Consider the following 14,865-nt stretch of genomic DNA (forward strand, 5'->3'; position numbering starts at 1 on the left):
ATTTGTCTCACTGGAAGCATCGGATCAGTTGTGCTGCATCCTGACCTGAATCAGAACTGCTCATCTCCCATCTTACACTCTACTACTCTGTGTATCCATTTATCAGTCACCCTCTCCAGAACTTTCATGCAATGTGATAGAGTTTGATGCCTCTGTACTGCCCACAGTTGTGCATGTCCCTTTTGTTCTTGTACACTGGCACAAGTATGCTTATTCTATAGTCATCCGGGATACACCTTTCAGTCCACACTGCTAGCAGTACCCTCAGGAGCCATTCCTCCCCTGTCTCTCCCAGCATCTTGATCATATCTGCTGTGACCTCATCTGAGCCTGCTGCTTTCCCTGACTTCATTTTCCTTAGTGCTATTCTTACATCTTCTAGGGTGGGTTCTTCTTCTTCATTCATTGTACGCTGTGTCTGGGGCAGTACAGCTTCTGTGGGGTTTTCTTCATTTAGAAGCTGCTGAAAGTATTCCTTCCATCTGCCTTTGATGTCCCGTGGACTGGTGGGCAGGTTGTTGCTAGCATCCCTTATGAAGGGTGTTTGACTATCTTCTTTACCTTTCTGTATTTGCCTTGCAACCTGATATAGTTTCTTTGTGCCACCTACTGAGTCACTTTCCAGAAATTGGTAGAGTGCCTCTGATGCCCTATTCTTTGCTAGTGCAACTCCTTTCTTAGCTTCTTTGTTAGACAACCAGTATTCCTTCCTAGCCTTGTTGGTCTTTTCTGTCTCCCACTTTTTCCTGCACTCCTTCATTCTTTTGATGAAGTTCTGAACTTCTGCATTCCACCAGCAGCTTTCCTTATGTACTTTATTTCCATACCTGGCTCAGCCACATAGCTGTTCACTAGTCCTCAAACATGCTGTTTTAAGGTGCTGGCATTCTTCTTCAACTTCACCTATTTCCTCCTCTTCATGGGGTGCTAGAGCCCTGAGTAATTCCTTGAACAGTTGTATTTCTCTCCAGTCAACTTCTAGGTCTTCAGCCTGGTCTCTGTTGACCTTAGAGCCTTCTATGACTACTGCATGCAGCTGATTGTGGCAACCAGTGGTTTATGCTGTGGGCTGACTGTTTCACTGGGGATGACTTTGCAGTCATTCATTCTCTCTCAGTGCCTTTTCCTTACTAGGAGGAAGCCTATCCGTGTTGCATGTTGGCCACTCTTCTATGTGATCTTGTGACTTTCTCTCTTTCTGAACCATGTGCTGGCTACTATCAAGGCATCTACGAGACAGAAGTCTAGAATGGCATCTCCTTCTTTATTCCTGTTTCCCCACCCATGTGGACCCATGCAGTCCTCATATCGTGTTCTGTCTGGACCGATATGTGCGTTTAAGTCACTCATTATCAACACCAATTCATGTTGTCCTACTTCATCTAGTAGATCCTGCAAATGCTTTCTGAATGCACTCTTTTCCTCACTATAACAACCCTGCTGTGGAGCATAGGCTGAGATTATGAATACTGCCCTATCATTACACTGGAGTCTGATTGATACCCAGCCATCAGTCCCTAAATAAGCAGATAAATTGTAGAAGGTCCCTCAGACTAATACATTTCTTTTCTCTCACCTTAGTTCAGACCCAGCAGCAATTTCCACTGTGTCTCATGCTGTTAACAGGCTGGTCTTAAATACAAACCTTTTACATGGTGACAAAGACGGCAAGATGAATGACCACATACGTAACATATTTTCATCTTTCACTTTAGCCTTCAGATTTCTTAATTACTGGGTGTATATGCTGAAGTTTATGCCTTGTCATATGGGCAGTCTTCATAGACAAGAAAGCTTTTTTTGAACCAAATTATTCAAATCTGTCCCTGGTATCCAGACATGCTTTGAAGAGTGTGCATGATTGTGCAGGCAGTGTGTCTAGGACGGCTGCTACAGTGCTGAGAAGATATGCTTAGATATATGACCAAATGTTTGATGATGAGGTAAAGTCTGAACTCTTAGATTCTGCTTTAAATAAGAAGGTATGGTTTGGCTCATCTGCTATCCACGTTTTCAAACAATAGGATGAAAAAGGGAAATTGATTTAGGGAATATTTTACATGTCCCCCAATAAATATCTTATAGGCCTCCCTCTTTCATAAACATCCAGATAAGCAAAATCATGTCATTTTCTGGCAAACAAGGTGCAAAAAAGAGGTGGCCAGAGGGAAGTAACAAGAAGCAGGGGTCAATTTAGAAAGAAAGGGGCAGACCAACAGTGCACAATACCAGTATTCCTCCCCCCCTTCCCTCTCCTCTGGCCAATAGCCCCACAAATCTGTCTCAAAACTGGTCAACACCCCCTTTGGGGGATTGTCTCAGACTCTTGGGTGTTAAAAGTGGTGCATGATGGTTACAGATGGCATTGGACACAAACAACTCTTCAGGAGAATTCTTCTCCACCCTCCAAACCAGCAGAATATTTTCCTCAGGATCATAAGTTTTTACTCATCCAATGAGTCATAGAACCAATAACTCAAGTCAAAGGGGCAAAGGCTTATATTCCACGATGTTTATGGTACCAAAGAATTAGTCCTGTTGGAAATCACTACTGGAGCTTTCATTTCTAAATCTGTAAGTGAAAGTACCAAAATTCAAAATGCTGCCCTTACAGAAACCATTACCCATCATTCCTCCCGTGAGTTACTACTGCATTCCTATAGCCACAGACTTCAGAAAATCTCTTAAGTTCTTTTTTCTGGGTCACATTAATTCTCTGCTTTATCCTTGGGATTATCTAGAGCTCCAAGGGCATTCATAAAATGCCATTTTCCAGACATAGCTAATTGCAGACTAAATGGCATTCATATTTTCCGTATTCACATAACTTACTTAGCTTTGCAGAATCTTTATCCAGATGCAAGTGTCATTAACGTGAGTTATGTCTGTTTTATCCATTCTTCAAGATACATTTTTTTTTAAATCGTCCTTGACTCCCATCTGATAGGATTGTGTTTCTCAACTGCCTTCTAGATACTTCTTCTCAAAAGGCCTTTTTGACACAAGAAATGGTGGTGGAATTTTACTTGGAATATTTTCTGAACATCTCCAGTGAGTCTTAGACTTCTGCAAGAGAATTTCCCAGGATCATAGGGTTCATGTTTCTATGATTCTCATAATTCCCTAGCCAGGGTGATAATGAGAAAGATGTAAAGGTTTCTAAAAACACAGACCAATATTTGCATTCTCTGGAGTATCAACTTCCATTTTTAGACTTCCTAAAAAGGGATCTGCATTGGAGGAGACGTCAAATTCAGCAGAACTCTGCTCTCATATTTTCTTCTCAAACCCAAAAGCAATCTTATTACTGATGTGTCAGATTTGGCTTGGGGAGCAGCTTCCATGTGGGTAAAGGTGCAAGGCCTGTGGACTATTTCAGACAGACTAAAGCACATCAATATAAAGGAAATTTTGGCTGTGATCCATGCCTTGATGTCTCCCCATCACTTGTGGTCACCAGGACCTCTGAAAGTCATTCCAGACAGTACTACAGTCATACGGAACATAAACAAGCAAGGAGGTAGATGACCATATTCCCTATGAAGGCTGGCTATGATAGCTTGTGAATTAGTTCTTCAGCATTCCTTAACCCAAAAAACATTTTGCATTCCATCGGAATAAAACATAGTGGCAGACAAGCCAAGCAGGTTCAGAATAGATACCCATGAATAAAAATTAAATGACAGGGGTCTCCCAAGAACTAATCCAGTTGTGTGCAACACTTGAAGTAGATCTGTACGTCTTCTTTCAAAACTGACAACTAAACGCATTTTGTTCTAGGGCTCCATGCAGACAAGCCAGGAAAACAGATGCATTTTCATTCCTTTGGAAGGGAATGTTCGATTATGCTTTTCCTCCCTTTCCGTTGAGATCAAGGGTAATTTTGAAGATTCAGAAGGATTCCCAAAAGATCATTGTGGTGTCTCCCTTTTGGCATAGGCAACATTGTTTCTCCCTTATTATGGAATTCGCCAGGGGCAATTACTGCAGTCTTCGTCACAGACTGGATTCACTCACAGAACAGGAGGATATATCCAAATCTCAATCAACTTCAAGTGATTGCCTGGATGATTCAATTCTTATATGTTTTAGACACTTATTTCATCAGGATGTGCAGCAGGTACTAAAGGCAGCAAGAAAGCCTGCTACTAGGACATCCTGTATTGATAAGTGGAAGCAATTTTCCAGTTGGTGCCTAATAAACAGTCCCGTCAGGCATTTTGTACCACTGGTGCGCAAATATTTGTATGAGTTATTTTCCTCTGGCTTCTGTTATTCCTCTTTAAAGGTTCATCTTGTGGCCATTTCAACATGCCTATCCAGAGACACTCCTCTTTCTTCCCTGTTTGTTGTAAAACAATTTCTGAAAAGAGTTTTACATTTGAGACTTGCTCTTAAACAGGTTGCTCCTTCTTGGTATCTCAGCTTTGTGCTGAAGAAGTTGACTATGTCACTTTTTCATCCTCCCATCATTGATTTAAGGTTCTTAACATGGAAAACTATAGTCATAATTCCTCTGACATCTGTATGAAGAGCATCTGAGTTGCAAGCTGTCATAGTAGGTGAGCCCTATCTGATTTCCCAGAGGGATAGTGTGTCTTTTAAGAACAAACACCCATCATGCCCAAAGTAGTTTCAGTGTTCGTTTTGAACAAGAAATCAATCAACCAGTTTTGAATATGAAACCTAAAAATCAGGGAAAAAGGAGTCTTAATACTCTGGACATGCATAGGCAGCTCGGGTACTGTCTTGACAGAACTAAGTCCTTTAGAAAAGCTGGTCAGCTATTTATTTCTTTTTAAAAGATAAAAAAGGGATAACCCTCTGTATAAACAGACATATTCCCAAGTGGAGGTCTTCAGCTATTCTTTTTGGCAAATCCATTCCAGACAGTATCAGGGCACATTCTACAAGTGCCTTGACGTCTTTAATAGCATAAAGGAAATGGGTGGGCACTAGAAGTATTCCAGAGGAAGCTGAGTGGTCTTCTTTTATGTACATTTACAGAGTATTATAAACTGGATTCCTTTTCAAGGTCTAAGACAAGCTTTGCAATGACTCTTCTCCAGGGTCTCCTGGATCCATATCCATCCTCCTCCCATGTTGGATAGGCTTTGGTAGTCAACCCTTATATCCTAAAGGGTACTGCAGCAGTGGGAATAATGAGAATTACATTTGTGTAAGTTGCATTTACACATAAAAATAGATGTTTAAATTCCTCATTGCTGCAGTAGCTGCGCCCAGCCTCCATCCCCCTCACCCCCCCCTATAGTTGTAGTTGGGATATAAAGTAGGGTTTTGTGTTTTTCTACTTATTATTTTTTTTTGGAGGGGGGTAAGATTGTTTGGCTTTTTTGTCTTTGTATGGACAAGAACATCCAGAAGAAATCTTCCCTCTGACTGCTGATTTTCCTCCTTGGAGCTCATCAACAGTCAGACTGAAGGTGGGGAGAGAGTGAGTGAGAGAGAGAGAGAGAGAGAGAGCTTTGTGAAGCTGGTTATTGCTGTTTCCTAGATAGGGAAACAACCCATATAGCCTAAAGGCTACTGCAGCTGTGAGGGATTTGAACATATACTATTATGGGTAATGCAGCTTGGGAACGTGTGGGATTTGAACATATACTATTATGGGTAATGCAGCTTGGGAACGTGTCAAGTCAGTGAAGTTAATCTCAACGAATGTAAAATGTTCAAAATCTGTTCTCTGAAACAAATTTTATCTATGGTGGAGTTTGCCTTTTTCTTCATTGTTGTGTAACCTCAGAGTTGGTGTGGAAGTTGCAGGGGACCTTGCCCTGCAAAAATAAAATGTTTTGCTATGTTAGGTGAAGATAGTTGCATCAAGAATTTTGTGAACTTTTTTCCAACGCTGAAACTACCTTTGAGGAGTCAATATGATTTCATGCAACTTATACAACTGTGCTTTCTCCATTCTGTTGGCACCTCAAGACAAATTAAACAGAAATGCCAAAGGAGAAACTTACATGTGGCCTAGCTCATGTAGATCTCTACTGCTAAAAAGTCCACCTGTGTGGCTTTAGAAGAAAGAGGAAGGTTGCAATGCATTCTGTCTTAAAGTAGCTTTTGTTACATTATTCAGTACTGTCAACAAACACCTTGTAACTAACTCTATCCTTATAGTCTAAACTAGTGTATTTATTGCCAAACAACTTAAGGGATTTAAGTGGTCTGGTCACTTTAATTCTGTCATTAAAATGCATTACGGGATGTGTTTGTTTCTGTCTCTGTCAGATCTTGCAAACTGGAAGAATATTCTCCTTTTAGCCTTATATGCTGACACAAGCTTGAAAGTCCTGATCTCAGACAAAGCTGACTATATTATATACTATTTTATGTGACCATGTTTTTTTTTTTTGACATTGACGGAATGAGTTCTTAATACTTTCTAAAGCCAGCAGTTTTTATTTACATACTCTTGTTTCAAAAGAAAGCCTGTGATGAGCCATCCCAGTTTTCCTTTTGTCTTTCTGTAGATCTTAGCTTTGCTATTTCTCATCTATTTATTTATTTCTGTAGAATATTAGTTTGGTATTTCTCATATGTTTATTTATTCCCCTCCTTTACAGTGCCAGTAGACTTGCTAACCAAATGCATTTTCCAGTCATAAAGTGATTGATTATTTGTTAATTTATCACCTTTGAACAGCATTTAATGTTTTTGTTGTGTCTTCTGGAATAATGTTCATAGCTGTTTGGTTCCCAGAAATGGCTGGACTAATAATAATGCAATCTCTGTTAACTAATGGGGCAAGGCTTCAGTCCTAAAATTGCAATGTGTAATTTCAATGTAAATAAATAAAATGTCTTGAATATTATTTCCTCTGGTGGGGTATTCACAATTTATATTAGGCCCTTTAAGTAAGTGGTTAGTTTTTCGTAAATTATTAATTATTGTATTAACCTTACTTCATTTTGGTGAGACAAGTTTATTCACCTAAGTTTTAACATGCAAATTCACTAAATGAAGAAATTCAACTGACTTTGTTAAATTTGAATATGTGCTGGCCAGAAGTCTACGGAGAGCAGTGAAAGGTGTGTCTGTTCTACTAATATTCTGCAGTGCTGATAAAGTTTGTAGCCTAATGATTGTCATTACCAAAAATGGCAGTGTCTCAACCTCTTTTTATGCTTTCTGTTCAGTTACTGTAATAAATGTATGAGCCTGCATTATTGTTATACCATTCTCCATCCGAATACCAGGTTTCAGTTACCATCTTGATAGAAAAAGGACACTTTAATGTGTCTCTGTTGTTATATCTCAAAATATATCTTCTAGGAGGACTGCTTTTTCATGTTGTTGATGTCTCAGTATGCCTGATTTTGCTTTGTTACAGATTCTATACTTTAATGTGAGTTTTAGTGACTTGAAGACGTGGGAAAAGGTATTATCTTATTTTGTAACAGTTTTCTTTTTTTCTGAGAGTTATGTATGAGCTTTGAGGTAAGTATATTGATACGGGAGGTGTGTTTACCAGGGGATGCAGAAAGCCACAATCCCTTGCATAACAGGTGTAGGTTTTTGTAAGTTTTGAAGTATATATTTTTTTCGTACTATTTTACTTTTTTAGATGCTATAATGTTTTACATCTTAACTAATACAGATGTGCTGTCATTATAGGGATCAGTTAGTCAAATGTACAGAAGAGTGAAAGTGAACATCAAAATACTGAGCCAGCAAAAATGAAAGCAGGAACACTTAAAACCAACATTGAAGAAAACGTCTTTTTTTGTAGGGGGCAAGCCCCCACACCCTGTGCTAATTATATACATTTAGTCATAGATCACACCACAGTGTGGAAAGGACCAATGCCCCATTCTACATTGTTCCATGGGGACTGGGGAATTGGCCATTTCCCTACTGTGGTGCAATCCGAGAGCTGGTTTATATAATTTAGAGGGAGTGTTATACCTTAAATAACCAAACTCCCATTCACTTCTCTCCTTCGATGTTCCAGCTTTCAATATTGCTCTCTCAATATTTTGACATGCATCACCATGACAAGCTGTCTCTTAGGCCGTGCTGAATGCCAGTGAGGCAGTCTGAGGAGGGACATATGCTAATTAGTTATGTGCTCCCTCCCTCACTCTCCTAGTCTTGCCTTCAAGAAGGCATCTACTTGCTGAGTGATTCATAGAATTACACAGCCATGTAGTGTAGCATGGCTGCTCCTGCCATATCGCAGTAGTGAATATGGCCAAAAGGCCATATTCAGTCATTGCAGAAGAGGTAAATATGGGGGAGTTTATTGGTAAGATAGTGTCGGGAAGTGTGTGAGTGAGTGAATGAGTGTGTATGAGGGGCTGCATATATGTGTGTGTGTGTGTCTGTGTGTGTGTGTGTGTGTGTGTGTGTGTGTGTGTGTCTGTGTGTGTGTGTGTGTGTATGTATGTGTATGTGTATATGTGTGTGTGTGTCTGCCTGGTAGATAGTGTAAGGGAGGTAGTGAAAAGGTGAGGCGTGTGTGTGTGTGTGTGTGTGTGTGTGTATGTGTATGTGTGTGCAAGTGTGTGAGCGTGCATGCGTGCGTAAATGGATGAGTGTGTGAGTGCAATTGTGTCGGTAGTGGGCTGTTAGTATGTGTGTGTGTTTGTCTGTGTGAGAGTGTGCGCATGTGCACACGCGTGTGTGTATACATGCATGTGTGTGTGCTTGATGAGTATGTGTGGGTGAGTGTGGATTGGGGTAGCTGTCATACCTCCACACATCTGTAGACTAACGAACATAGTCTTCAACATTGGGTGGAGGGACCACTAGTCACCAGGGATAACTCTACTATGGAGACAGGACATCACTAGCCAGCAGGGATTACTTTATAAGACTTGTACCAAAACAGCACTTAAACCAGTATGGGGATCTGGATGGGGAAAACATTAGGCACTGTGGATTACTGTACAATACTGTTGCCTTAACAGCATTCAGACTGCTATCGGGATTGTGAGATAGGGGGAATACTGGACACTAATGATTACCATATAATATTCCAGCCTTAATGGTACTTAAACATGTACAGGTATCGGAAAGGGGTTGAGGAGGAACACCAGACACCATGGATAGTTACTATGGAGTGCAATAAAAGCAAATTAAATAAAAGGTATGGAACCACTAGACACCAAGGAATGTTAAAAAAAAATAAGGCAGGGAGAAAAGGGATTTGAACTGTCCACTCCTAATGCAAGGGTGCAAGGGCCCTTTGCAGTGTGTGTGTGTGTGTGTGTGTGTCTGTGTGTCTGTGTGTGTGCGTGTGTGCGTGTGTGTGTGTGTGTGTGTGTGTGTGTGTGTGTGTGTGTGTGTGTGTGTGTGTGTGTGTGTGTGCTTGTGTACGTGTGAATGTGACTGAGGGGGTGCATCTGCTCTCATGATGTAATTGCCAACATGTTATCTACTGCAGGAAATTCTGATCTGCACTTTGTGATAGTTAACATAATTCAGAGGCATAAGAATTAGACCATAATGAGATCTTATCTCATTTTGCTAATTTCTCTCTGAATCAGAAAAATACCACATCTTGGGAGCATGGCCTTTTTACTGTGAGCAATATAGCTCATGCTGGTGCTGTTAATGAATCCACAGATATGCCTAATTTGTCTGTCCAATTTGCTTATTTCAGCTTTCAAATTTATAGGTGAAATGTATTTCTTGTACTTTTATCTCTAATCTTAATTATGCATCTTGTTCTTATTGGAATATATTCTCCAGACCTTGTGTGTCAAGATCTCAGTTTTAAACTTTTTTTTATTTTTTTTGCATTCAAACTATTTCTCTTTCTAAACTTTCCTCATTCCTTCTGCAGTCTTTCCACTGAATACATCTCTCTAATTAGCTTTATACAGAGACTGTTTTTCTTCCATATAGTCTGTTATTAATCTTCTGTGCACTGGTTTAGATTTCAGTTTGGCAGAATTATCTAGCAGTAATTTAACTTTTATGAACCCATTACCACTGCACATCAAAGGTGGTAGAACTTTGCATGAAGTAGAAATCATTCCTTTAAGAACACAAAAAATGTCTAGAAAAGCCAGATCATGGTCAAATGGGGCCCTAGGTAGGGTAATGGCTTGGGGCCCCCCTCCCCAGGCCCCATCTGCTGTGTTTATGGAAGGATCCTGCAGGATTTATTTTTTTTTGCTTGCCTTTACTGAATTTTTTTAATTTTTATAGCAAAGCCGGGGTCCCCCAGCCAACACTGGCCTTAGGCAGCTGCCTCTGTCATCTAGTGCTAACGTTAGACTTTTAAGGCAATTCTGGGTTATCTTTTTGTAAACAGGTTACACAGGCAAGTAACCATTTTTCTGTCTGGAGACCAACTAAAAAAATCTTAGTTATCAGGACAGCTTGATAAATTTCTCTCTATACTTAGTCATAGAGGTCTGTATCTAGCCTGTCAAATTGTAAAAGATGCAACTCTCTCTGACCTCCAATTTCTACAAAAAGCAAATGGTACTATAAATACCTGGTTAAAGAAACTAAACCTCCACCAACAGATAAATAAGACAAATTAGCATGATAGATTCATATTCCAATGTATCACTCACCTCTGGAACAAACTTCCACTATATGTCAAGCAGATTAGTACCTTTTTCATCTTTAAGGCAAATGTGGATAATTTGATGTCCAAGCTCAAATTCTCCCCAGTCCATCTTGCCTTGCCCTCATTGAGGCTGGAGGGACATTTTTGAATAGTTTTTTTATTTTTTTGGCTAGGCTGAATGCCTACTGCTAACCTGTGACAATATGAACCTATGATCTCTTAAGGTACCTTAACCCTCAGGTTTTACTAGCAGCAGATGGTTAGCTACTGGAATATCTGGTGAGATCTCCTTTCCAAAGATATATTAATCCGTACTTCTCTTTTTTTCCTCTAGGTGGTGGTTCACATATTGCTGTTTGACAAAGTGTGCATATCCAATCAGTTATTGTTTTTACTACAACTGGTTATTTTCTAGTTACACCAGAGTTTGTGGCATCATGGGTAGAGTCATTCTCTTATGTGAAAAGAACTAAAGACATTTACCTCTGAAAATGCTCCTTTGAAGCAGAGCACCTGTTCTTGGCACTGCAAAATTATTCCTCAGATGTAGAAAATAACTGAGTTGCAAATATTTCTAAATTAATATTTTTTTAATCGTTCTCATCCCTCCAGATACTTTGAGTTTGTTTTGTATGGTTTTCAACCATATATAGTAACTTCTTTGCTCAAGAATTCTGAACAAAGACAAAAATAATTGGGGGGGGGGGGGCAAAGGGACAAATCCAAGGACAGACTTTACATATTACTCTTATAAACTTTGAAAGTAGCTAGAATAACCAGGTTTTGCAATAATATTCACTTTCTGAAGGATATGAATTTTGAAACTCAAATGTCTGACATATTTAGTGACTACAGTCATTGAAAGTTTGCCAGAAAGCCACAGTTTATGAGGAACAACCTAAAATATAATACAAAAGTATGGACATTCTGCAAAATGTTGGGACATTTAATAGGTATGCGTTACACCTAGATAATGTATGGTAATGCTGCTACAAATCTAAATTATACCACAAACCTCTTGCACTTTTCAAAACTCTTACCTGCACAGCAAGACCAGTGCTGTATATATTTCCAATGATCCCATCTGATTTCTTTTGATTCAGAATCTGCTTTATAATAATCTTCATTGTAGTGTCAGTTGTCTGCTTCTGGTCCCAGGTGAACTGCTCTTTAATGCAGGTGAGAGCCATGGCTAGTACTGCAATAGTGTCTGTAATGAAGATGACAGTAATCACAAAATACAATTCAAATGCAAGTTTCAAAAAAGCCAAACGACTGTCATTTAGTGGCATGCAGGCACCATATCTGATGCTACGTTTATAGTAGCTTCATAAAAGCTCAATTATATACAAGAACTGTAGAGTGCACAAAATAGAAAAAATGTTCAGAATTAGTGTTTTTATGTTGTTGTTGTCTTTCGGCTTTTCCCGGTTAGGAGTCGCCACAGCGGAACTCTGGTCCGCTAATGATTGGCAGTAGATTTTCACGAATGCCGAGGTGCCAGCTTGACGTTCAATCTTCAACGAAGGCACGCCCATTTACGCATGTCTTTCAAACACCCACCCAACCACAGGGAGGACATGCAGACTCCACACAGAAGGCACTTCCCCGCACTCCAGCCGAGAATTGAACGGGAGAACCTCTTGCTGTGAGGCAACAACACTACCGCTGCACCACCACAGAATTATAGAATTAGTGTTTTTATGTAACTATGTAAAAATGTAATTTCTTTATTCAAACCAAGGAAACACTATGTCCATAAATAAAAAAAAAACAGACTGTAACCCAAAGTACTTTAACTTGACAAAGTAAAAATAAAATAATGTTAAAGTACACTGGATAAAAACATATAACTGAGCTCTTTTGTCTTTTTTTACATTCTAAAGACTTCATCAGAGTTTAATAAACCATTGGTTAACTGATGTTTAAATAACTCAACTCCACAGTAGTGAGCAGCATTAAAATGAAGAATGATTTAAAGTAAGGTAATTTAAAGAAACAGGCTTCACACATCATAACATGTTCCCCCCCAACATAAAACATAATAAATATTGAATAGTAAAGTGCAAGAATGATGGATAAGAAAAATGTATTAAAACTATTGTTGTTAAATCTTTAAGTGAAAATTAATTTACAGTAGTAAAAAACACATATCTAAAATTCTGAGCAAATCATAGGGAAACTTAAGTGTGTGATGTTAGCAAAATTATAGAAAACACTCAAAATTACAGTTCCAACTGTAAGACTTTAAAAACTATAAAACTGAAAAACCTTGGCGCATCGCATATACTAGCCAAAACTGCCAAGTACTCTATGTAAGAATTCTATGTAACAGTGTTTAACATTATACTAAAACTGTACCAGAGTATTTACATTCAATATAATAAAAAAAAAATAAGAAAATTAATATTATATAATGTTGATAACATGATCTCTAAACAGTATAAAATGCAAAAAAGCAAAACACAAAACAATGCAAAATATAAAATGCCCTGTGGGCCATGCAAGGACTCAAAGACACTGTGCTGTCTTCTTCAACAGATAAGCTAAGGACAAAGCCTCATTAATCCTGGGTGACACTGAGGTGTTGAGCCTTATTTGCTATGTTAATTCCTTAAATTCCAGTAATAATTCCAAGTCTCCCTTGTATGTCTCCTCTATAACACGGTCAATAATGAAAAAAGAAAACTTCTTAAAGTTTACACATAAAGTGGTATGTCTGAACACTGTTTTAGTGACCTTGACTTTCCTAATGTTATAAAAGTGTGTATGGACCCTCTCTTTTAACTTCCTATTTGTTTTCCTCACATATAAACAGTTGCATGAGGTGCAAAAAGCCAAATATACCATATTTGACGTATTGCAATTACATTTACCAGCACTTGCAATGGTTCTCTTGAAATTAGCAACTGAAACATATGGCCCTTCATGTATAAACCTGCAAATTCTGCAGCTTCCACATTTGCACATAATGCCTTTAGTGTATAGTTTTCCAACTGCCAACGTCCTTCTCCATCAATGACTTAACGTTTCTACCTTTACTTTAGTCTGTCACAGGAGTTGGCCCTAATAATTCCTTCAAGTCAGGTAGAAAAATAATTTCCTAATTAAAATCTAACCATACTGATGTATTTAGAGAAGTCCATGCTAAAAGGAATTGAAAGAAATCGAAGTAGCCAGTGGTAATACAGTTTTAACCCTTTTGTCGACAATTTTAGGTGTTGAGTTAAGTTCAACCAGTGGGGCGATTTTCAAAAATTGGTAAAAACTGATCCCTATGTAAATGTATCATTCCTTCTTTGATTTTGTTGAGCAACTTAATAGGGAAGCCTGTAGCCACAAACATGCAAATGAGCTGGTGTATCTCATCAATAAAAGTTTTATATTCAGTGGTGAGCTGGGACAGTCTCACCATCTGCCCCTTAACAGCTGATTTTTTTCTGATAGGCTAGGTGACAAATATGAAAGTGCAAGTATGTACTAGAAAATGTGTCTTTCCCGTACACTGTCGAAACATAAGAACCTAACCTGTATTTTTTTCTTCAAACTGTTATCAAGGTAGTTGATCTTGTCCAGGCCTACACTTTAGGTGAACCTATGGAAATCTGTGGAATTTTCCCACCTAGTAAGAGTATCCAACCACTGATAACTGACCCATTCCAAAGGATGAGAATGTCATCCAAAAATCTAAAACAGCTATGTACCTTGGATAAAAAATCTGGGGTAAACACATGATGTTTTTCCCGGTATACCTTCATTTAACTGAGAATCATCTTACGATTGCACTATTGTGCAACTTTAAAAGGCCGAAATACAATATTTTGGAGGGAACAAGATTTAAAAAATGGTAATCTGGAAAAGCAAATTCGACCATTTTCAAAATCGAAGCATCTCCAAACATCAATGCATGTGGGGGGCTGTGCCCCCACCCCCACTCTTTAATATACAAACTCAGAGATCACACCACAGTGAGGGAAAGGGTTCATTTCCCGATTCCCGCCATAGTGCGATCTGCACCTGAAATGCTGACTTTCAATGAGCGAATGCCAATGTGCATTCGCTCATTGGAAGTCGAACCATTGTCACTCTGCATTTCAGAAATCTGGAGATTGTACTTTAGCACTTTGGTGCATCATACAACCTTCTTTTACAGAAATGAAGCTATGCCATTTTTCCCATCTAGCTAGTACAGTGTTGGTGTAACTTGGAGCACATGCTGCTCCCATGGCTATGCCAGATGTTTGAAGGAAAAATTCCCCCTCAAAATGAATGAAGTTATTTGTAAGAACCAAATCCAAAAGAGAAATAATGGTATA

The 14,865-nt window shown here is 38.9% G+C and overlaps 1 protein-coding gene across 3 annotated transcripts in view; it reads right to left on the reverse strand.

Annotated features, from left to right (window-relative positions):
• The window catches only part of LOC122811872 (transcobalamin-1-like), a 384,117-nt gene that overhangs the window by 127,858 nt on the left and 241,394 nt on the right, over positions 1-14,865 (reverse strand). For all 3 annotated transcript variants that reach the window (XM_044084008.1, XM_044084007.1, XM_044084006.1), the window contains exon 5: positions 11,590-11,759. In XM_044084008.1, the coding sequence (XP_043939943.1) occupies positions 11,590-11,759 (170 nt within the window). The remainder of the gene's footprint in view (positions 1-11,589; positions 11,760-14,865) is intronic.

The sequence above is a fragment of the Protopterus annectens genome, chromosome 9.part0, assembly GCF_019279795.1.
Source record: "Protopterus annectens isolate FY-2018-M chromosome 9.part0, PAN1.0, whole genome shotgun sequence".
NCBI classification, from domain to species: Eukaryota; Metazoa; Chordata; order Ceratodontiformes; family Protopteridae; genus Protopterus; species Protopterus annectens.